We start from the raw sequence: 23977 nt of genomic DNA on the forward strand, positions 1-23977 counted from the left end.
ACAAAAAGTATGACTTCATCTCCTGCACAATCATCGACTGCAACTGAAGGGCAAAGGAATTCAGAATTCACTTCATCTTTAACTGAAATCTTTTCATCTAATGTTGAACAAACAAGCCAGCAAACACAATCCACTACGATTTCATCTACTAGAGAACCAGATTCTACAAGAGACAACACAATCAACTTTTACAACAATTGTGACACCTGTGAGCCTGACCTCATTACAATCATCTACCATTGAAGGTAGTTCAACACAAGAAGCTACATTGTTCACAACAGGTATACCTTCGTCTCCTGCTCCTCATCTCTACAACTGAAAGGCAAAATATTTCAGAATTCACTTCATCTTTAATGAAATGTCTTCATCTAATGTTGAACAAACAAGCCAGCAATCACAAACCACCCAATTTCCGTCTACTACAGAATCACAGACTACACAGGCAGCACAGTTAACTTTTACAACAAGCTGTGACACCTGTGAGTCTGACCTCATTCCAATCATCTACCATTGAAGGTGGTTCAACACAACAAGCTACATTGTTCACAACAGGAACGGCTTCATCTCCTGCACAACCATCCATTGTCTACGACTGAAGAACAAAGCATTTCAGAGAGTTCACTTCATCTATAACTCGACAGTTTTCATCTAGTGTGGAACAAACAAGCCAGCAAACACAAACCACTCAGATTTCATCTACTACTGAATCACAGAATCTACATCGCAGGACAGTTAACTTTTACAACAGCTGTAACACCTATGAGTCTGACCTCATTACAGTCGTCTACCATTGATGGTGGTTCAACACAACAAGCTACATTGTCCACAACAGGAACGGCTTCATCTCCTGCACAACAATCGACTATGACTGAAGGACAAAGTTCTTCAGAATTCACTTCATTTATAACTGGACGATTTTCATCTAGTGTGGAACAAACAAGCCAGCAAATACAAACCACTCAGATTTCATCTACCACTGAACCAGAATCTACATCGAGAGGACAGTCTACTTTTACAACAGCTGTAACACCTATGACTATGATCTCATTACAATCATCTACCATTGAAAGTGGTTCAACACCAGAAGCTACATTGTTCACAAAAAGTATGACTTCATCTCCTGAACCACCATTGTCTACGACTGAAGGGCAAAGGACCTCAGAATTCACTTCATCTGCAATACGGATGTCTTCATCTAATGTTGAACAAACAAGCCAGCAATCACAACCACCCAAATTCCGTCTACTACAGAATTCACAGGCTACAGAGACAGCACAATTAACTCATCCAACAGCCGTGACACCTATGAGCCTGACCTCATTACAGTCATCTACCATTGAAGGTAGTTCAACACAACAAGGTACATTGTCCACAACAGGTATACCTTCGTCTCCTGCACAATCATCGACTGCAACTGAAGCGGAAAGTAATTCAGAATTCACTTCATCTTTAACTGAAAACTTTACATCTAGTGTGGAACAAACAAGCCAGCAAACACAAACCACTACAATTTCATCTACCACAAACCAGATTCTACAAAGACAACACAATCAACTTTTACAACAATTGTAACACCTGTAGGTATGACCTCATTCCAATCATCTACCGTTGAAGGTGGTTCAACACAAGAAGCTACATTGTTCACAACAGGTACGCCTCCGTCTTTTGCACCTCCATTGTCTACATCTGAAAGGGCAAAGTATTTCTGAGTTCACTTCATCTGCAATACACATGTCTTCATCTAATGTTGAACAAACAATCCAGCAATCACAAACCACCCAATTTCCGTCTACTACAGAATCACAGGCTACACAGACAGCACAGTTAACTTTTACAACAGCTGTGACACCTATGAGTCTGACGTCATTACAGTCGTCTACCATTGAAGGTGGTTCAACACAACAAGCTACATTGTCCACAGCAGGAATGGCTTCATCTCCTGCACAACCATCGACTACAACTGAAGAACAAAGTTTTCAGAGTTTACTTCATCTATAACTGGACAGTTTTCATCTAGTGTGGAAGAAACAAGCCAGCAAATACAAACCACTCAGATTTCATCTACCACTGAACCAGAATCTACATCGAGAGGACAGTCTACTTTTACAACTGCTATAACACCTATGAATCTGACCTCATTACAGTCGTCTACCATTGATGGTGGTTCAACACAACAAGCTACATTGTCCACAACAGGAACAGCTTCATCTCATGCACAACAATCGACTACGACTGAAGGACAAAGTTCTTCAGAATTCACTTCATTTATAACTGGACGATTTTCATCTAGTGTGGAAGAAACAAGCCAGCAAACACAAACCACTCAGATTTCATCTACCACTGAACCAGAATCTACATCGAGAGGACAGTCTACTTTTACAACAGATCTAACACCTATGAGTATGATCTCATTACAATCATCTACCATTGAAGGTGGTTCAACACCAGAAGCTACATTGTTCACAAAAAGTATGACTTCATCTCCTGAACCACCATTGCCTACGACTGAAGGGCAAAGGAACTCAGAATTCACTTCATCTGCAATATGGATGTCTTCATCTAATGTTGAACAAACAAGTCAGCAAACACAAACCACTCAAAAATCATCTACCACAGAATCAAAATCTAAAACAACAGCTGAATCCACTTTTACAACAGATCTAACACCTATGAGTATGATCTCATTACAATCATCTACCATTGAAGGTGGTTCAACACAAGAAGCTACATTGTTCACAAAAAGTATGATTTCATCTCCTGAACGACCATTGCCTACTACTGAAGGGCAAAGGACCTCAGAATTCACTTCATGTGCAATAGGGATGTCTTCATCTAATGTTGAACAAACACGCCAGCAATCACAACCCACCCAAACTCCATCTACTACAGAATCACAGGCTACAGAGACAGCACAATTAACTCATCCAACAGCCGTGACACCTATGAGCCTGACCTCATTACAGTCATCTACCATTGAAGGTAGTTCAACACAACAAGGTACATTGTCCACAACAGGTATACCTTCGTCTCCTGCACAATCATCGACTGCAACTGAAGCGGAAAGTAATTCAGAATTCACTTCATCTTTAACTGAAAACTTTACATCTAGTGTGGAACAAACAAGCCAGCAAACACAAACCACTACAATTTCATCTACCACAAAACCAGATTCTACAAAGACAACACAATCAACTTTTACAACAATTGTAACACCTGTGGGTATGACCTCATTCCAATCATCTACCGTTAAAGGTGGTTCAACACAAGAAGCTACATTGTTCACAACAGGTACGCCTCCGTCTTTTGCACCTCCATTGCCTACATCTGAAGGGCAAAGTACTTCAGAGTTCACTTCATCTGCAATACAGATGTCTTCATCTAATGTTGAACAAACAATCCAGCAATCACAAACCACCCAATTTCCGTCTACTACAGAATCACAGGCTACACAGACAGCACAATTAACTTTTACAACAGCTGTAACGTCATTACAGTCGTCTACCATTGAAGGTGGTTCAACACAACAAGCTACATTGTCCACAACAGGAATGGCTTCATCTCCTGCACAACCATCGACTACAACTGAAAAACAAAGTTCTTCAGAATTCACTTCATCTATAACTGGACAGTTTTCATCTAGTGTGGAAGAAACAAGCCAGCAAATACAAACCACTCAGATTTCATCTACCACTGAACCAGAATCTACATCGAGAGGACAGTCTACTTTTACAACTGCTATAACACCTATGAATCTGACCTCATTACAGTCGTCTACCATTGATGGTGGTTCAACACAACAAGCTACATTGTCCACAACAGGAACAGCTTCATCTCCTGCACAACAATCGACTACGACTGAAGGACAAAGTTCTTCAGAATTCACTTCATTTATAACTGGACGATTTTCATCTAGTGGGGAACAAACAAGCCAGCAAATACAAACCACTCAGATTTCATCTACCACTGAACCAGAATCTACATCGAGAGGACAGTCTACTTTTACAACAGATCTAACACCTATGAGTATGATCTCATTACAATCATCTACCATTGAAGGTGGTTCAACACCAGAAGCTACATTGTTCACAAAAAGTATGACTTCATCTCCTGAACCACCATTGCCTACGACTGAAGGGCAAAGGAACTCAGAATTCACTTCATCTGCAATATGGATGTCTTCATCTAATGTTGAACAAACAAGTCAGCAATCACAAACCACTCAAATTCTGTCTACTACCGAATTACAGGCTACAGAGACAGCACAATTAACTCATCCAACAGCCGTGACACCTATGAGCCTGACCTCATTACAGTCATCTACCATTGAAGGTAGTTCAACACAAGAACCTACATTGTTCACTACAGGTATGCCATCGTCTCCTACACAACCGTCAACTACAACTGAAGGACAAAGTAAGTCAGAATTCACTTCATCTATAACTGGAAACTTTACATCTAGTGTGGAACAAACAAGTCAGCAAACACAAACCACTCAAAAATCATCTACCACAGAATCAAAATCTAAAACAACAGCTGAATCCACTTTTACAAAAGATGTAACACCTATAAGTATGATCTCATTACAACCATCTACCGTTGAAGGTGGTTCCACACAAGAAGCTACATTTTCCACATCAGGTACATCTTCGTCTCCTGCACAACCATCGACTTCGACTGAAGAACAAAATGCTACATTGTCCAAAACAGGTATAACTTTATCTCCTGGACCACCATCGCCTACAACCGAAGGACAAACTATATCAGAATTTACTTCATCAAAAACAGGAATGTTTTTTTCTAGTGTAGAACAAACAAGCCTGCAGACAAATAACACTCAATTAACATTTACAGCAGAATCTATGAGCATGAAACCATTCCAATCATCTACAAGTGAAAGTGGTTTAACACTGAAACCTATACTATCCACAACAGGTACAACTTCTCGATCTACTATAACAGAAGGACAAAGTATCTCAAAATTCACTTCATCTATAATAGGAATGTCTTCCTCTAGTGTAGAACAAACAAGCCAGCAGAGACAAACCATTATTTCAACTTCAGTCACAGAACTACATTCAACACCATCAATTAATTCAACATTTCCACAATTGGAAAGTACTGGAACAATTTCTTCAGACTCACCAACCTCACCCACTAATCCTAACTCACAACAAACAATTACCCAGTTTTTTACCGCCCAAACATTTAATATTTCTACATCATTCCAGTCAAGTGCCTCTGCTCCAACTAGCACCCAGAAAACGTCATCAAAATCAACAGAATCTCATACAGTTGCAACAACTCAAAACTGTCTAGACAATTGTCAGTGTAATGGGTCCCCATGTATCTTCAATGTAACATCTGGGAAATGTCGGTGTAAATGCAGTCCTTTCACTTTTGGAGATTCTTGCAATTTTGCAAATGATTCTTCCACGGTTACTTGGTGTAAGTATTTATCATACTAATCCTTAATGATCATGCCATTAATCATTAATCCTATATATATATATATATATATATATATATATATATATACACAAACCATTACAAAATCATTACATTTTGTGGTAATTTGTTCACTGTTCACTATGAATATTGGATCAATATTCCGTTCGCGCACCTTGATACTTGTGGATAAATTGTGAAGTGTGATAAATGTTGTCCTAATTTGCAGCTCATTTTAAATCTTTCTCATGTTATTATTTATTTGCAGCTGAAAGCACTCCCACAAGGAATGCAAGTATCTCTCTCAGAATTATAATGGACTATCTTACAGAGTATGAAAATTTGATCTCTCCAGAATCAAAAAAACTAATTTCCATCATAAAACGTGAGGTAATTTCTTCACAAACCATCATATTTTTTTTTACAAAAAAAAAAAATCACAAACAATAATTTATTACATATAAATAATTCTATTTCTAAAATAAATATAAAATTTTTTTGACAGCTTTCAATCCTTTGTAAAAGAGCAGATACACAAAACTTCAAGGATGTGCACATACGTAGGCTAACGTAAGTTGATTTCTTTTGAGTTTTAAATATACAGACTATTTGCTAAGTAAAACACATTAATATATGGCATGTATTTTTCTCATTTAGGCAAGGCAGTGTAATTGCAGAAAGTATTGCAGTGTATAACTATCCTAACAACAACTCACAAATAATGTTTCTGAATAACGATTTGGAACCCACCTTGGAAAAAATCTTTAATGATTCAGATTCATTTAAAAATCTCAGCATAGCTCTTGGAAATGTTTTCATCCAAGATGCCCGAATTACCATGGAGCCAGTTACAATATCAAGTAAGTTTTTGTAAACTTTTTTTTTTTTTTTTTTTGTAAATTTAGCATATTTATAAAACAATAAGCAAGACTTAGTTTAAGGGACATGTGGAATACTGTTCTAATATGGCTAATATGGCCCCAACTAACTCTCCACAACACAAGGCTGCAATTCAACTAAATAAGCACTACATAACAGAAGCAAGCTGTAACACAATAAAATTAACACAACGCAACGGAAATAACCCACAGCACAATTAAATGAGTCCTATTTTGTTGTGTTGTGCTCTACTGGGCCACGGTACTTTTTCTTTAATTAGAATATCACATTTTTTTATCTTTGTTGTGTAGATATAACAGATCTACGTCCATTTGTGCAATGCACAGTGAATTTTGCAAACATAACACCAGAGATTGAAGATAATGAATGGGTGTGTGTGGGACCATGCAAAAAATATCCCAAATTCTGTAATCAACAAGGTGAATGCCGAAATGCAATAAATGGACCACAGTGCAGGTAAACCTTTAAAAATGTTAATAACTAAATGCATAGTGGCCTATATATATATACACACACACACACACTACAGCTTAATTTCAAGAATTTACATCATATTTAAATAAGCAATTCAAACTTAACAATAACTGCATTCAAATGATGAGCAATAACAAAATATTCACAAGTCAATGTCTTTTGAAACATAGAAATAATTTCTTATCAACTTATCCACTCCTATTTATTTTTTATAATTGTCTAGGTGTAACAGTTCTGCCTTTGAGGAGTACTATGGAGCTCAGTGTGAGCTTTACAGCAGAGGAGCCGGTTTCTATGCTGTTCTCTTTGGCTGTTTAGCAGCTTTTGCTCTACTTATCATTGTCTTGGCTGCGATGATTGTGGTGCTCTACAGAGCCAAGAAGAGGTCTGTATAACTGTTTATGTGACTTATTCAAAGTCCAAAACACACAAATAGCACTGTGATTTAATTTCAGCAGAACATCAAGCAAAAGGAGATTATCGTTTTTTGATGATGACTTCTTTGATTTTACATCAAGAGGTATGCAATCAATTTGTTGCTTTTGCATTATTTATTATATATAAACCAGCAGCAGTACAAGAAGAAACCCATATATCAGAAAACATGTGAGAACTTTTAACTATGTTATTTCAGGATCAACAGACAGAGGTTGTGGGCATCAAAACTTTTCAGTCACAGAAGATTCAGAATCTGGGTCTTTCAGCTCATACAATGAAAAAAAACCTGTACGGTAGGATGAGCAATTGTGCATTTCATTTAATAAATATACTATGATACAGGAAACAAGAAACGTATCAAGGTGGTTGTTAATTTAATTGATTAATTTATTTTTTATTTATTTCCCCCCTCTCTGCTACAGATAAAAGAGCAACTGAAGTGAAGTGGTGGGATGTCTGATGAACAGAACTTTTATGAAAAGACATTATTTAAAATATTCTTAAAAAAAACTTGCCCACTCAGGAAGTCAACATAATAATGCATACATTTGCTACACAAGAACAATGTATAAAGTCACTTATAAACTCAAACGCATTTATCTGCAAACCAGCACATGCATAGATCAATAATTAACACATTTGTAATTAAATATGTGGGGGTTGTTAAAATATGATCCAGAGCATTACACAAGCACTCACCAGACAACAGGAGTGACGCCACCGACGCAATCACAAAAGCACCCTGTTGCACACATGCCTTGTATTTTTTATGATTTTTATGATTTCTGTTATGCTTCAGTAAAGGGCACACTTTTTATGGTTTGTGGTTTATGGTTTATCTTGTAAAATCCTTTAAAATATCAGCAACAATAGTGGAATATAAGGAAGAAAAGGAGGAATGCAAAAAGATTTTTAATGTTTGTTTTTGTTGACTGTACTCTGCATAACTGTTTATTTTCTATTGGTTTTGATATCATAGCAGGGTTTTGCTTGTTTACACGGGGGAGGCATTTAATTTAACATATTAAATATTTTTGTGAAATCATATTTATAGTGAAAACAGCTGTGCTGAATATACAGTATCACAGGTTTTTATTTATTTTATTTTTTTATTTTTTTTACGAAAAACAAAGCATACATGTGTTACTATTTATTGGCTACACTGAACATCATGTTCATCAAAAAAATGTCACTAGGAGGCACTACAGACTTAATTATAATCTATGCTGTCTTCCCCTGTTTGGCTGATGTTATTATTTGTAATTGTAGGTTGGTCCATCTCAAACTCTCCAGTCCTATTTCGATTTCAAAATAAAAACATATATCTAACATACCACGTTTAGAACTTTGTACTGCTTTAACACTTTCATAATACAAAAAAGTTCTAAATGTTATTAGCGCTGACACACTGCATTGCACAGATTGATTAATCTGTTCTAATAAACCTCACTAAATTGTTTAAATAAACATTTCATTAAATTGAAGCTGTATGCAAATATGCCACACCTGCATGATCACATATTATGCTTGTCTGCTATGGACAAATAAAATAATATTCTAATCATACATCATCTTTTTTGAGTATACAAAATATTAATAAGTCACCTAACATTAGCCAAATTTTCTCAGCACTGACTAGGAAGTTAATTATTCTTGCAATACATTTAAACCCTTTGTGTGGTAATTAGCCACACTAGTCATAAGCTTACTTTTTCAGATTTTATTTTTTTCAGTCACTATTAAAATGCTGTAAATATGGCAAAGAATAAAAGGAAAGGGGAAAAATATTTGAGGGGGGGGATAGGGTGTGATTTTGGTTTAGTCTTAAGTAATTATAATTAGCTTTATATAAACCAATAGAAGTGTGTCCCCATATATGTGTGTGTGTGTGTGAGTAAGTGAATGTTTTCATTGGGTTGACAGATAATAGTCAGGGCCATCTAAACTAGTTGTTTGCTTTATTTGGACCTTAATGTATGTGGTTCAACCATAGATCCTCCCTATTGTCTGCTTTTGATCGAGCTGTGATTAATCAGGAAGTTTATCTTTTTTTTTAAGAGTTGAATTACTGGTTTGCAAAGCGTCATTTCCATTTTACAGGTGAGGTGAATCAACTTGAAATATTTCTTAAATGACTTTTCTGTGTCATTACTATTATTTTGAATATAACTATTAATTTTCAATAAATTTCACTAGATTAAGTTGTGTGTTTTTTTATACACACACATATATATATATATATATATATATATATATATATATATATATATATATATATATATATATATATATATATATATATATATATATATATATATTCATATAACATAAATGTTAGATAAAAATAGGGATATTGCCTTGACAACTAGCTGAAAAAAGTTTTGAAACTAACAATTAGAGATATATTTTAACTAATAAAAAGCAGAAACACAGTGAACTAAATGCAACTGAAGGTGAACAGGATAACTTTACTTCCTGTAATCTGAGCCAAATTTGTTGAGTAGAAAAGTTAACAGCTTTATCAGATTAACATGAAAAAGTGCAGTACAGAAGTAATTAAAATTTTAATTTCAAAAAGCCAGAAGCAAAATCAGTAACAGATTATGTGACATTCTAGGTGGTCAAAGTTATGGTTAATTTTAGTTTTTAAAAGTTATTTAGCATATTAAATTGAATGGTTTGAGACATACAGGGAATTTATTGTTCACTTCTTTCACCCACTTATCATTTCATCTAAAGCTTTTGGGCACAAAAAAAGACCATACTCATTCATTTCAGTTTCTATATATTAGTTAGTACTTTAAATTCTAAATTTTGGACATATTGAACATACTGTTTGCTCATTTTAACTGCTTATCATTTCATCCGAGGCTTTTGTGCAAAAAAAAAAAAAAAAAAAAAAAAAAAGACCAGAGCAACAGCATTTTCCCCAATCAGCAAGGCAGAAAATACCGGTCTATGTGAGTAATTCCCAGGTTTGCTAGATGGTGCCCTGTAAAACCGCTCCGAGACACGCATCCCTTCAAACCAACCCATTATCTTTGTGAAGGCAACCACAGAACTGATCTAAGATCGGTTTTTAAATGCAAAAGTACAGTTCACCTTCCTCCTGTCTGGAGCCAGGCCAATAGTAATGAGGCAGAGCACAGGGGCGTGGATGTGATAAAACAGGCAAAACAGCTATATCTCTGCGTTTCTCAGAGATACAACATACTTCAGAGAATGAAATACAACAGAATATTAGATAAAGACAAACTTGATTCATAAATATTTATTTTTATTACTTTACAGGATACAATAGGCTAAAAACTATTCAGTTTGGGTAAGAGAACAATGTTAAATACTTTTACACATCACAACATACTGTTCTTCTCAGTGCACTTTGCTAATTATATATATATATACACACACATATACATATATATACATACACATATACATATATATACATATACATATACATATATATACACACACACACACACACACACATATATATACATATACGTACATATGCATACATATGCATACCCACACACACACACACACACACTCAGCAGAGATGTCTATTTCTTCTTGAACTTGCCTTCATTTAATTTTTATTTTATTTATATATAGGTAAGACTGCTAAAAGGAAAATATGGTATAAATGTAAACATTTCCTGATAAACAAACTGGTAAAATAAAGGGTAAAAACCATGGCATCAAATTAATTCAAAATCCTGTGAGGTGGAAAGCTGTACTTGACCTCATAGATTCCAAACAGCGTGTCTTCATACTTTTACTTTCCCCTTTTTTTGCATGGCACTTGCTACATTTACTGAGTTATCATGATGGTTCTGGAAACAATATAGAATAATAAAACATCTCATTCACTAGCTGCCAGCAGCCAAAGTCTCTGGTGCCCACACCCACTGTAATCATGTCTAACAGGAATGCATGTACAGTAACAGGAAGATCAGTATGTGTGAGCTCAGCCAAACGCATCACAAATGGACTTTAACTCCACATAGCTCTTAAAAATCGGTCGAAGATACATTTTCAATGAGGAAGTGTTAATGACTGACTGTTTCGAATGGGCAAAACATGAAGAAATATAAATCAGGGGCAACCGTTTCCTTGTATGGACCTGTGTACGTCAAAGAGATTGTATTTGTTGAGTCTTTGTTGGGTATTTAAGAAGAAGTAGAACTATAATGGGAGGTAGTACTTGAGAAAATCCTATTGCAGACAATGGCTCACAGCTTCAAGTGGAGACAGCACTTTAAAAGAGGGGAGAAACTCATTCACAGGTTTTACAAGTATTGCTTTTTGTGCAACAAAAGAACACACTGCACCTCAGCGAGAAGCCAGGGATCGGAAATACTCCGTTCATTCAGAGGGCAACATTTCAGCTGCCGTTTTAAGCAGCTTATGAAAGCTTAAAAGCAGTGCCAAAACTGGGCAAATGTAACACATTCAGCTCTCAAATCACTCACACACACACACAACGTAGAACAGAAAAGCAATACTTAGCCTGTTCCTTTGTAACACACAATCAAGAATACAAATTGTACAGACAGGCCACATGAACAAAAGCACACAAAAGAGTGTCCTGACAAAAGCAGAAAGCATTAGTCCAACAGAAGAGCTGCGAAATTGTGTGCATATGTCAGATTGCGTGCTTGCATGCAGTATGCAATGCAATAAGATGGAATACCCTTCACTTAAAATGACGGCCGTAAAAAAATGGGGCCTATTTTATACTTCATATATGGTAGACACAAACACAAATGTAAAAGAAGCGTTTACTGACCCTATGTCCCTATGATCAGACGAACATGCTCAACTACATGTTCTGAGACATAAAAATAATCTTCAATGAGATATAAAATGAGACTATGAAAATGTACAACACTGAAGTATGGAGGTACCAGACCAGCTAATACCAAACAACTGCACCATCATTTCAACACTTACATTTCACATAGAAATTAACTTAAAAAAAGAAAAAAAAACAACAACAACAAAAAAAAACAAAATAGTTTGAGCTCGCTCTAAGAGAACTGTTACAACTATTTCCAAAACAAGAGAAATCCCAGTAACTGCAATTCATACGTAACTCGCTCAGAGCGATAGAACAAAGCTGCGACAAAGCAGCGGAAAAAGTCTTCATACCAAGTTTTTTCATACCAAGTCTATTTGGTGCGTCATTTTCTTTTTGCTTTGACAGTCCCAGTCCAAACTTGAATTCGAGGCATCAGTGCCTCGACTCGCCGTGCTGTCTGTTAAATACTTCTCATGTTTGTCCAGATACGATGGACGTTGTGGCAAAAGGAAGTAGTGCGTAGTGCTTGCTTTCCTGCCGTTCTCCATGACAGGCAGAATGCATGGGGAACCTTCACTATTCTGTCGTTGCAGGCCACGACTGACATATTTAGGGTCCGGGGCAAAGCTCTGTGTTGGGGGCATGATCCCGTTGAGGTACACTGGAAGGCTCTTTGGGCTCGGAGTGCGTGAACTACCGCTGGATAAAGGCTCTCTAGGAGGTACTTTCGGAGGTCGGTCGTCGTCGCTGTGGGCTCCAGGTGAGACTTCGGCTGACCAGCGGCGGTAGTCTCCAGTCTTGATTGGTCGTGGCGGAATAGGGACTCTGGGAGGAACTTCCGGTTTATCCAGGCCTTGCATGTTCCGGTGGTGACTGGACAGCCGAAAGGAGGTGGGTTTGTTGAAGCAGCCAGCGGGGCCAGAATGGGAGCGCCGCAGCTTCCTTTGCGTACGTTCCTGCTGTCGGAAACAGTTTTGCTGCTGCTGCGGTTGCTGTTGGTGGTGGTGGTGATCGCGGAGTTCCTGTTCTCTCTGCTGGGTTTCCCGCTCCTGCCTCAGTTTTTGTGGCTGCATCTGTGGCTTCTGCATGGAGGTTGGACCTTCAAAGTATGCGTAGTTTATCTGTCCACAGCCCCTGAAACTCCTCCGACTGGGCATTCCATAGCGGAAAGAAGAGTGTTTTGAGGAAGATTCTGAAACTAGGCAGCGATTGTCATCTCCATTGAAGAACTCTACCTCACTGTCCATAGCCTGATCCGGGGAAAGCTCTGCTGAACCAGGAATCGGGGGAAGGGGTTTGGTGACTCGGCTGGGTGTCTGTGGAGGACTGATGCGGTCAGATACTGTTAGACGTTGAAAGCAGGGAACCACTTGGTCGTCTTCAGCAGGGCTGGATGTAAAAGAGTCTGTGTGCAAGGTGAGCTGGGAAGGTCTTGGTTTTTTGGGGGGCAAGGGCTGGCCTACTGGGTTGTTTGGTGACTGAAGAGGAGTCCGCTGTTCTGTTTAAACAGGAAGGTAGCAGAGAATGATCACATATGAGCACACTTTTATACAAATTATGAAACCTAAAAACATAATCAATGCCATCTATGTAAAAAAAGTGACCACAAGTGACAACAAAAATTGCACTTCATCTTTAAGCTTATGACTTTTTCCAATAGTAATAATCACTGTTTTAATATAGTAATGTATCACTATACATTACATTTGGCAAATGCATTTATCCAAAAATCTGATTTTAAATCAGTTTGTTCAATCCCTGAAATCCAACCCATGACCCTGGTGTTGCTAGCACCATGTTCTACTATTTGAGCCACACACTTCAATGCATTATTGCACCTTTTATTTATCTATTGACAACACTGTCTCTACTATTTAGTACATGAGTTTATGGAACTGATAAACACCATTTTTTGGGCAAGTCATTGCAAACCCATATTTTTTTTTTTTTTTTGCAGATAACTTTACAGTTCTTTCCATAAACAGTCACTATCAGTCTCCAAAAAAAGAGGGAAAGAGAATTAAATATAAAAGTATCACATATAATATATATCACAAAATTAACCTTGTCAGACATACAACAACTTTATTTGAGAAAAAGATTATATGTGCAGTTAAAAACCTTCCCATCCACTTCTTTTAAATTGAATAAAGCTTGTCAACAAATAGCACATGTTGTAAAGTCTATTTTTAACGGGTTATCTGTTTGTTTGTTTGTTTTTTGCTGTTTGGTGCCATTGTCCATGGCTACTCTCAATTGTCAATAAATGTAAATAAAGATGCTTTAAAATCACACCATACAGGTTTGAAATGAAATGAAGGTAAGTGAACTTGTCATAATGACAAAACGTATGTTCTAATGTAACTTACTTTCCGCTCCTAAAAACGATGGCAGCACCTGTTGCCGGGACTGAATGTTATAATCCATAGAAGAATCAATGTTGAAGTATATGCTGTAGATTAAGAATAGGAGACCTAATAAGACACAATCTGAGGTTCATTAACATCATATGAACCATGTTAACATCACAAGCCATTTTCTGTTTTTCTGCTCAGTCATGCAAAGCATGTCCAGGGACTTGTAAAACTAATCCATGTTCAACACGAGAAAAACACACTTGTGCTTTTAGTGTTGCACTCACTTGTGTAGATCATGGTATTTCCAAGAGGGCTTAGCTCCGGCCATGCTATGCCAATGGCTGTCCCGCAGGAATAGGCTTTGCGCGGGTAAACAGATCTCCTGGGCAGTCAAGCCTGCAGTGGACATGCTCCAGCTGCAGTCGGTTCGCATTCAGGCCAGGAAATGCTCCTCCTGCCAAGCTGGCAGCTGCTGGCCTGTACCTGAAACACAGCCATGAGAAGACAAAAGCATAAATCTCAGAAACATCTCAAGTGTCTCTCAAAAGCAGCAATAAGAATAAATAAAGAACAAATACTGAAGACTCCGGCTTCTCAATTTCTCTTTCTCACTGAAAAAAGAACCCAGGAAGGAAGTATTTTCTCACATCTAGACTTTCAGAACAGATCTTACACTGAGCTCATGATGCAAACAATAGGAAAAAAACCCAAATGAGATGCTTCCATCTATAGCTTGAATGGAAAGAAAATTGAGACTTTGAGGAAAAAGCCTTGCAAGTAGAGATACATTCAGAAACTCAAATGTGCAATCAAATCTGATTCACATTTATTATATATTCATTATAATTAACTACACTTGGAAAAGAAATTGCTAGTAAATTTTACAATTACAAAGAAATGCCAATGTGATTTTTTTAAATATTAAAACACGTTTCAATATTTTGTGCTTAACTTATCTTATTTGTGTCTATTTTCATTTCGTCAGGGAATTGTAAGAAAAACAATAAAAAAAAAAAAAACAACAGATAGAAATGCAACCAAGAGCTCCTTTTAAGCAATGAAAGAGGAATGTTTCAGCTGTAAAATTTTATCATTACCTCAATTACGACCATATGAACATTCAAACCTAACTGAGATCACTGCAGTGGTTTTGGTGCTGTTGTGGAAGAACTGAGACATTGTCTACTTGTTTATGGAGCAGTGAGCCCTGGGCTATCAGCACACCATCCAATGCACCTCCTCCTCGCATCCTCTCACTTTGCAATGCAGTCAGCCATGTGCATGGGACTCCAGTCAAACTCTTTCAGAAAAGAACATTGAGCAACATTCTGCTGAGCTTTACGGCCTGTGGTATGACAAGCGCTCAGTTTGACAGCACTAAACAGCACTTATGCCCCCAAAGCCCCGAGGATAGAGCCAAACCGAATGCTCTTTTAGATGTCACACACATGAAACAGTGCAAACCGTGAAAGACTCAATCCAGTCTTGTAGGATTCACTGACAGAATGCGATTTATCACATTGCTGCATTCGATGAAATTTGTTCCCGTGCAATTGCTTTCTTCACAGAGGAAGCCATGTAATATCAATCAATGTATGCAAATGAGTCTCAAATTTCATGCCTTGGGAACACAACTAATGTTTTGAAGGAACTTGTTTCTAGTGTTACTATTAGGTGTAACACTAGAGATGGTCTAAAGCAGTAGCTTCTAAAGTAAAACGTTTTCGCTCTTTGAGAAACCAGCTTTACACCCCTGAGAACGTAAAGAGTGATGGACCCAGAGGCAAGGTTCATCCAGGTTTTAGCTTACAAACACATATCACACTCACAAGCTATCAAATCACCAACATTACGACAGTCTTCCAGAGATACAAACAACTCATGTACCCTATTAAACAGCAATTATCATTTTATAGAACATTTTATTGCAGGGCTGTTTTGCAAGCAACAGACACAATGTGTAATCATGGCACAATGCTTTTCTGCAGAACTCATTGTGATATGCGACAGATGCCTTCATGGAATATTGCAATCCAACCAATATCACACATTTTTCAGATTGTTTGTGATGCAGTAAAATCTAGTTAAAAGAAAGCAATGCACTGTCATATCATAAAAGAGTATGTGATCAAACCGGGTCAATTGGTTCAATATGGACGTGCATTTCTGTTTACCATCCCTGATCCGGTTCACAAATGCAAGCAGTCATGCATCCTGAAAGCTTTGGACCTTGGATACGGTCACTATGAGCACACAATGCAACCTGATCTGTGATAAAGAACCCCACGGGACAAGCGCTTCCTCTCACAACAGGTGCAAGACGGGCAGACTTCCTAGTGTCCGGCGCAGACATTTCTCAATGCCTTCGGGAAGACAATGCCAATGTGTTGCAAGGATGTTAAGTAAACAAAGTGTGGAAATTGTCCTCGTTGTGGTGTAAACCCCATGAACCATTCTATGAAACACTGACAGATGAACATTCATTAATTCTACCCTTTTTTACATTTAAATCTACTATCTCAGAACCAAAAACGTACATTTTGCTGCATTGTGCAAGAACGAATCAGCGAATCTTACAAAACCTCTCACTACTCACTACTTATTTTAGCTCTATTAAAACTAAGATGTCTACGATGAAGAACCACATTTATTCATTAAATCAGCATAATGTCCACATACAAGAACTGCAATGATATAACATTATAGTAAATATACCCTAAAGAAAATTTTATGCGTATGCATTGTCAAGTCGTCACTTTATAGGCTAGCGCTTTATACAATAAAGAATAATTCAAAGCAGCTTCAAAGTATTAGTGTCAATTATGCAGACTTGAGTTTGCATAAAAATGTGTTCTCTACAAGCTCTATTAATACAAGTGTCGTTATTTCATTATATTTTTAGATTACAAATCTTTAGATTACAAATGTGCTTAATTGGCAAAGTGAGGTATTTAATACCAATAGTTATAAAAAATAAGCTTATAATATTTAACTAATTTTCTTGAAGACCAGCATGCATCTGTTGGTAAACCCTAAAACACACGGCATTTCAAAGTGGCTCTAGTACACATCTATTTGTGCATATTCACAATACAAACACAAGTGTATACAACTATTTTAGGTCAATCATACCGACCAAAAATATTTCGAAAAGAGGTCGAGCAGTAAAGTGTAGAGTCATTGTACATGGCCTCAAATTACGAAATATCTGCGTCCTGACAAACCACTGATATGACATTGTGAGAAGGTATGAAGGAGAGACAGTCGCGCGCGTTCACACCCCGCTCTTGTCACCTCCGCCGCGGTTTCCTAGCAACCATACCCGATCTACCTGTCCGCTTCCGCAAACTGGCGGGATGAGTCACTAGCACTCTATCACACCTGACAAAACACACCTTATACATTTCTTGAAGTGCGAAAAAAATGACTGATATTTGCACTAAATGAAGCAACATTTGTTAACGTCACATATTGTGACACTATCACGCGTGTCTTGTCAGCTGATCATCATTATTATTGTCATAATTATTGTCAACAAAAAAACAATAAATAAATAAACGTAATTACGTTTTAGAACTTTTTCTGCACCACACTCCTAACTGAACACAAACGCCGCACGCACACGCACACGCACACACAAACTCCTTATCGGATGTCCTGTCACAGAATCTGATAATATCGTTACACACGTCACTGTCGTCATCACACACACACACACAGAGAGAGAGAGAGAGAGAGAGAGAGAGAGAGAGAGAGAGAGAGAGAGAGAGAGAGAGAGAGAGAGAGAGACCACAAACACAGACACTGCGACAAACGCAATAAAATTCACCTTAATCTCCTGACAGATTCTAGGTGTCCGGTATTAAAAGTTCATAATGCCGTAATGATCCCGTTAGGCCCGTTGGAAAGCTTTAGTTTATCGCTATAGATGCTAGAGGATGTTCATTGCAGCACTCGAAAGGTTCGTTCACAAACGGGTCTTCTGTGTGCGCGGTGCTTTAAATGCTCACTGTAGTCAGAGGACTCATAGGCCCCGCCCCTTTCAGGCTGGATTTAAAGACACAGTGCGCAAGCTGATGTTTATCTGTGAATGGCTCTGCAATAATGTTACCCTCTATGTGTTGTGCGGTGGCTTACTGTACATGTTTTGTATGGAAAGACATATGAGGTTTGATTTAAAAAAAATATAAAAAATGCAGACACACACATACTTGTTCTCAGTGTTAATGAGGGCTCTTAGGCACAGTTGTATTTATATAAAAATTGATGGTATTTTTTCTAAACGTCAAACTGCTGTCTCCGTCAAACTTGCTGAGACAAACCATGACACATAATTTGGAGAAATGTCTTTATAATTAAAAATTGTGTTTGCATTTTAATTTGTAGCCTAATGCACAAATTATTTTAATACTAATACAAAAAAATTACATGATATAATCAAAACAGTAAGAAAATGATGTCATCTATTAGCCTCATACATCAAACTTTACAGTTTCAGTCCTATTTACATTCAGAAGGTTTTTATAGATGGGTTTGTTCATATATCGCTTGCCTGATTTTATTTTATTCCGAAAAGCATGGTGAGCATGTAAAGAGTTCAGATGCAAAAGTGTCATATAAAATTGTTATAAAATTAGCATTTTTCTCAAGCTTCTATATGTGTAAGTTCACATTAATGGCAATGAATAGATTCTTTGAATAAGAGCCTGAGACAACAATGCTAATTTTAGAAGAAAATATCAGATACCACTTATAGGCTTCATGTTTTTTCTGGCTGCTGACAGAATTTAACATTATAGAATAGCTGACAAATATAAGTCAGATTATTAGTCTGAACATATTCAGTGTTCCCTGTATAGAAACACACGTCCCAAAGCAAAGTGCGATTAAAAATGAAATCCCCCTTTCTCTGAATCAGTATGAATGAGATTTGTAGTTTATTTCAAAGCCATGGTTTAAACAAACCTGTGCATTTCAAATATAACTAATAAAACAATAGTGTTTTTTTAAATGTACCTTTGAGGCAGACATCACAGCAAACAAACATTAGGTACTTGAAACCGGACAGTCTGCTGACATGTATGAGAGTCCAGAGTCCTAGAGTCAAGAATGATTTGAACAGACAGACAAAACCATGCAAAGCTAAAGGAAGTGAAAAGTGCAAGGAGAGACATTTAATGCACAGAATGAAGAAATAAGGGCCTACAGCCAGGTGAATCCACAGAGACTGACAGACATAAAGGTGTCTGACAGACATAAAGGTGGCTCCACGGCTGATAAGAAGCTAGCATGGATGAACAATGTTACGTTTTACTGCTACATTATGTTTACCAGCCTGTAGAAATGGAGCCCATATTGTCTGCAGGCTAAATGGATGTAGGTGATGTCTCTTCATTATGATCTGTGCAGGTCTGAATAACAGCTGTTGTATTATATATAATACACCTATGATTCACACCTCATATCCAGATGCCCATGTGAATGTTAGATAATGAAATCGCTTCCCAATGTTTATGCACATTTACAGTGGGATTTTAGTCAGGTGGCAGGTCTGCTGTGGACAGTACAAACCCTCAAAGCTAAAGACAAATAATAAAATGCAGCTTACCATATAATCATGCATTCTGTCCCAACCAAGCCTTGCCATGACTTGAATTGCCCTTATACACAAAAATCATGAAGAAGATTAACAGAAAATGTAACCCACACTACATTAAATACAAGCTACAATTATGACATACGTAATACCAAAGACATTTATGTTTGTTTTGTTTTTAAATTTTTTTAGCCTTTTGTTTTTGACGTTAAAAGCTGTGGGTCCAATCAAATTTTGGTGCAAATCCATTTGAAATTTGACAGGCTAATAAGGACAAATTGAGTGACATACCTCTTTTTACAAACAACATGAAGAAAAATACTTAAGTAAATAGAAAAGGCGTCTCAACCTACATTAAATGGTTTAGTATACAATATACAGTATACTGAAGATAAATGAAGATCATGTTTGGAACGACATGAGGAGGAGTAATTAATGACAACATTTTATTTTTGGGGTGAACTAACCATTTAAGTTTAACATCAAACTTTAACTTTTGTTTTTCACAGTGTAATTTTATTTTTAAAATTTTTACTGCATTGTAACCAATAAAAAATTCTACAATACATTCTATACAAATACTTTTAAAGTGCTAAATAAAATATGACCGCTAACTCCATGCCATAAGACTATTGTACACATGCACACTAAGGGTAAAGATTCGCATACGGTCAAACACAATACCACACCAAAAAAACCCTCAAAGTTCTAAACAAACAGAGCTGAGAGGCAGGAATGCAGCAGGAACAAAATGTGCTTGTGTTACAGTGTTGCAAATCTCTGTGTCTGGCCTTGGCCTCCGAACCCAATAGGCTTATCATCCGATATTTGGCCACGGATGAGCCGACTCACTTTAATCCCCTTATAATTTCAAGAACATTCCACACATTCCAGCAGGCCAATTGTGGCCAGCAGGAGAGCGAATGAAATGTAGATTTTTGGTGAACATGCACGCATGAATCGATAACCGTGCAGAGTTTGTGTGTAAACGTGTATGCTGTCATGAAACAGCATGCATTCACAAGGATTAGAAGCTATTCAGTTTGTGTATACATTAACCCAGCCAAGTCACAGTTTTTCCACCTGAATGACTCTGCAGCAGGATGCATTGTCACTTAAATAAAGGTCTGTTTCTGTGTCATTCGATGTACCTCATTTTGCAATCAGGTGTGGAGACAGAGCTGAGCTGATCTGAGCTCAGATTGCCTTGTGTTGATAGAAACACGGCCATGAACTTTCCTCTGTTGCCAGATCCCTCCCAACTCCCTACACACACATCATGCACACAAATTCAACATTCAACCACTCTAGTGTTGATATGATGTCATTGTACGCACACATAGGAAGTGCCTTATAAAGTCAAGCAGTCATGCACCTTCGGAGCAGTAAGGGTGTCTTAAGCAGGCTTGAAATGTTTGAATAACACGATAACATCAAAGTAGAGTTGGATACGCATAAGGAATACTGACCTGGATTTAACAGATTTTAAAGGCAAAATATGTTGGTGAAGTTTAGTAATGAAACAGGATATTCAGTGAGGAAAAAGATAATAAGGTAAAAAAATATATCATATTTGTCAAACCCTCTACACATTCCCTTAGTCCCAGTCACCAGGATCAGTCACCACCAACTTAATCCCGAACACACCGCCCCTGTGAACCATCACTTGTACTTCGACTAGTACACTACCTAGTTTTCCATCCCGAGAGCCAGCACCTCCACAAGATTCCGTAGAACCTATGTGCACAGACTCCTACTGCTTGGATGCTACTGAAAGGCGGCACCATGTACATAACAGACTCTGCCTCTATTGTGGCTCCATCCCCGTCGCTGCTCTCGGATGCCCGGAGTCATGCATGGAGGGGAGGTTAGTGTTACAAGCTCTACACGTTCCCTCAGTCCCAGTCACCAGGATCAGTCACAGCCCACTCAATCCCGAACGCACCACCGCCGTGAACCATCAAATTTGGAATCAAATTTACATGGACACTATTCCCTTATTCTTCTCTTCATCCTTATTATCTCTCTGTACTCCAAGAAAGACTGTTTTTGTGTACCTGAGGATAAACCAACACCAGTATTGAGGGAAGTGACTCTTACTTGTACTGGAACTTTAAATGAATGTGAACTTACCTGATCACACGTGCTTGAAGATATGTGTGTTGAACACGTCACTTACCTACTTCACTTGTGTTGTTTATATGAACTTCAATAAATGTCATAAAGCTTATAACAGCCTTTTCTCTTCTGTGTGTGGATGTGACAATATTTGTATGAAAATTTAACAGTTGCAGACCACGAAAACCATTTCAGCAGTGGAGAAAATTATAACATTCTGATGAAAGATTATAATCATGGATTTCTTTAGAATTTTGCATAAATACACCTCAAAATTAAAAACTCAAAACGTAGGCTAAGGATGAACCTAACAGTCCTGTCAATCATCATTACAAGTCTATATATGCTGCACTCATTTCACTGTCCCAGTGAAAATTCTTCCGCCATCCCTTCCTTTCCCCATCTCCTTCTCTATTTCTGGTTCAAGCAAAGCCTCAAAAGCAAGTTTAGATGGCCAGGTGAGTATGTAAAGAGTTTTTAGCTAGAAGCTTCAGTTTATATTAATTTATGCACTGGTAAGTTTATTGGATATTTGGCTTTTTATATTTTTTAAATATATTTCTTTCTTTTTTTAAGTGAAAAGAAAGCATCCAAAATACACTATTGGTGTTTATTTTGTTGTACTTTATCTATTTGCATCTATAGATTTCAAAGCCAGTTTCCCCAAATGTGTTTTTTTTTTTTATTTCTGTCAGTATTCTAAAGGTTTTAAAGAGAGATTCATATAACGTTTGCCTGATTTTATAAATCTTTTAGACATTTTCTTTATAATTACATGGTGTTTTAATATTTAAATTTAAATTTTTTGACTGGCTTAAATTTGCTGTGTGATAAAAAGAAATCACAAATTTTAAAATATGGCAATAAAATGAAACAAGAATTTTGAACATTTCTTAAGTCAGAAAACTGCAATACAGAAAAAGTTTCTCAAACCAATCTCACATTTGTCAAGTCTTAAATCAAACTAAGAGATCTCAATACGAAGGTTTCTCATGAAACAATCTGAAATGCCATCTGCATTCATCTCATAGCAAATGATCAGAAGAAAAAGTATCTGTCTGTACTTCAATAATACTGCATATGTTATGTTGTAGCATGATTATGTAAATAAACTAGTGAATTAAATCAGTTCAAACTATCTAATAGAACCAGTTTGGAAAAGATTTAGATTTCTGTTTGCCTAATTAATAATGATGTTCAGTTTTTTGCTCATACTAATAATTTTCCTTTATAAGATCTCAATATTTTGTCAGGAGCAATGATTATTAATTTTGCGTTTCTTGATATGGTTACTTGCTGTTTACTTGAATTTGATACATCACCAAGAACCACAGTTTCAGGTAAAAAAAAATTAAATAAAAATAAACTTTCACTGACCGATGTAATGATCTGAAGATGAGTGAACTAACATACATTTTTAATTTTTGGGTGAACTATCTCTTTAAATAAAAATCTAATTCTCTTGAATTTCTCTTGCAACACCTCTTCAAACCATCTCCATATGTTCAGAAGAATTCACACCTGTTGATTAAATCTAGATGGAGATGGGCTTTCTCTACAAAACCAAAAGTGTGACATGCTGGCATATTGTCATGGAGTTCCACAGGGAAAGGGTGTGCCAGTTATAAGGGAAGAGGTTGAATCATCATTCACGAGGTTACCAGGTTAAGGACCTGCACCTGTTGATGTAATCTCACTTTGCACATTCCCAAAGACAGGAACAAAGTTCAACCTGGAGATAAGGACAGAATCCAATGAATTTAGATCTTCATGTGAGACGATTAAAAATATGTAAGCTGTTTTAAAGTTTAATATAATATTTAAAAAGTCCAGGTCAATGAC

At 37.1% G+C, this 23977-nt stretch overlaps 2 protein-coding genes across 4 annotated transcripts; one reads left to right on the plus strand and one right to left on the minus strand.

Annotated features, from left to right (window-relative positions):
* Window positions 1-1993: 1993 nt before the first annotated feature.
* Window positions 1994-9323, plus strand: LOC122354618 (mucin-3A-like). 2 transcript variants are annotated; one of them, XM_043252873.1, is made up of 9 exons: window positions 1994-5445; window positions 5714-5835; window positions 5951-6015; window positions 6103-6305; window positions 6636-6801; window positions 7043-7204; window positions 7275-7339; window positions 7454-7550; window positions 7680-9323. In XM_043252873.1, the coding sequence occupies exons 1-9, from the start codon at window positions 2124-2126 to the stop codon at window positions 7681-7683; spliced, it is 4206 nt and encodes a 1401-aa protein (XP_043108808.1). In that variant the 5' UTR covers window positions 1994-2123; the 3' UTR covers window positions 7684-9323. The 2 variants fall into 2 exon arrangements, with proteins under 2 accessions (XP_043108808.1, XP_043108809.1); XM_043252874.1 differs by having other exon boundaries at window positions 7278-7339; window positions 7680-9322.
* A 1190-nt stretch (window positions 9324-10513) lies between these two features.
* On the minus strand, window positions 10514-18406 carry errfi1a (ERBB receptor feedback inhibitor 1a). 2 transcript variants are annotated; one of them, XM_043252039.1, is made up of 4 exons: window positions 18251-18406; window positions 14706-14904; window positions 14434-14516; window positions 10514-13562 (listed from the first exon to the last, which is right to left on the minus strand). In XM_043252039.1, the coding sequence occupies exons 2-4, from the start codon at window positions 14852-14854 to the stop codon at window positions 12424-12426; spliced, it is 1371 nt and encodes a 456-aa protein (XP_043107974.1). In that variant the 5' UTR covers window positions 14855-14904; window positions 18251-18406; the 3' UTR covers window positions 10514-12423. The 2 variants fall into 2 exon arrangements, with proteins under 2 accessions (XP_043107974.1, XP_043107975.1); XM_043252040.1 differs by lacking the exon at window positions 18251-18406 and having other exon boundaries at window positions 14434-14538; window positions 14706-14854.
* Between the last annotated feature and the right edge of the window lie 5571 nt (window positions 18407-23977).

Source organism: Puntigrus tetrazona, chromosome 11, assembly GCF_018831695.1.
Source record: "Puntigrus tetrazona isolate hp1 chromosome 11, ASM1883169v1, whole genome shotgun sequence".
Classification (NCBI taxonomy): Eukaryota; Metazoa; Chordata; class Actinopteri; order Cypriniformes; family Cyprinidae; genus Puntigrus; species Puntigrus tetrazona.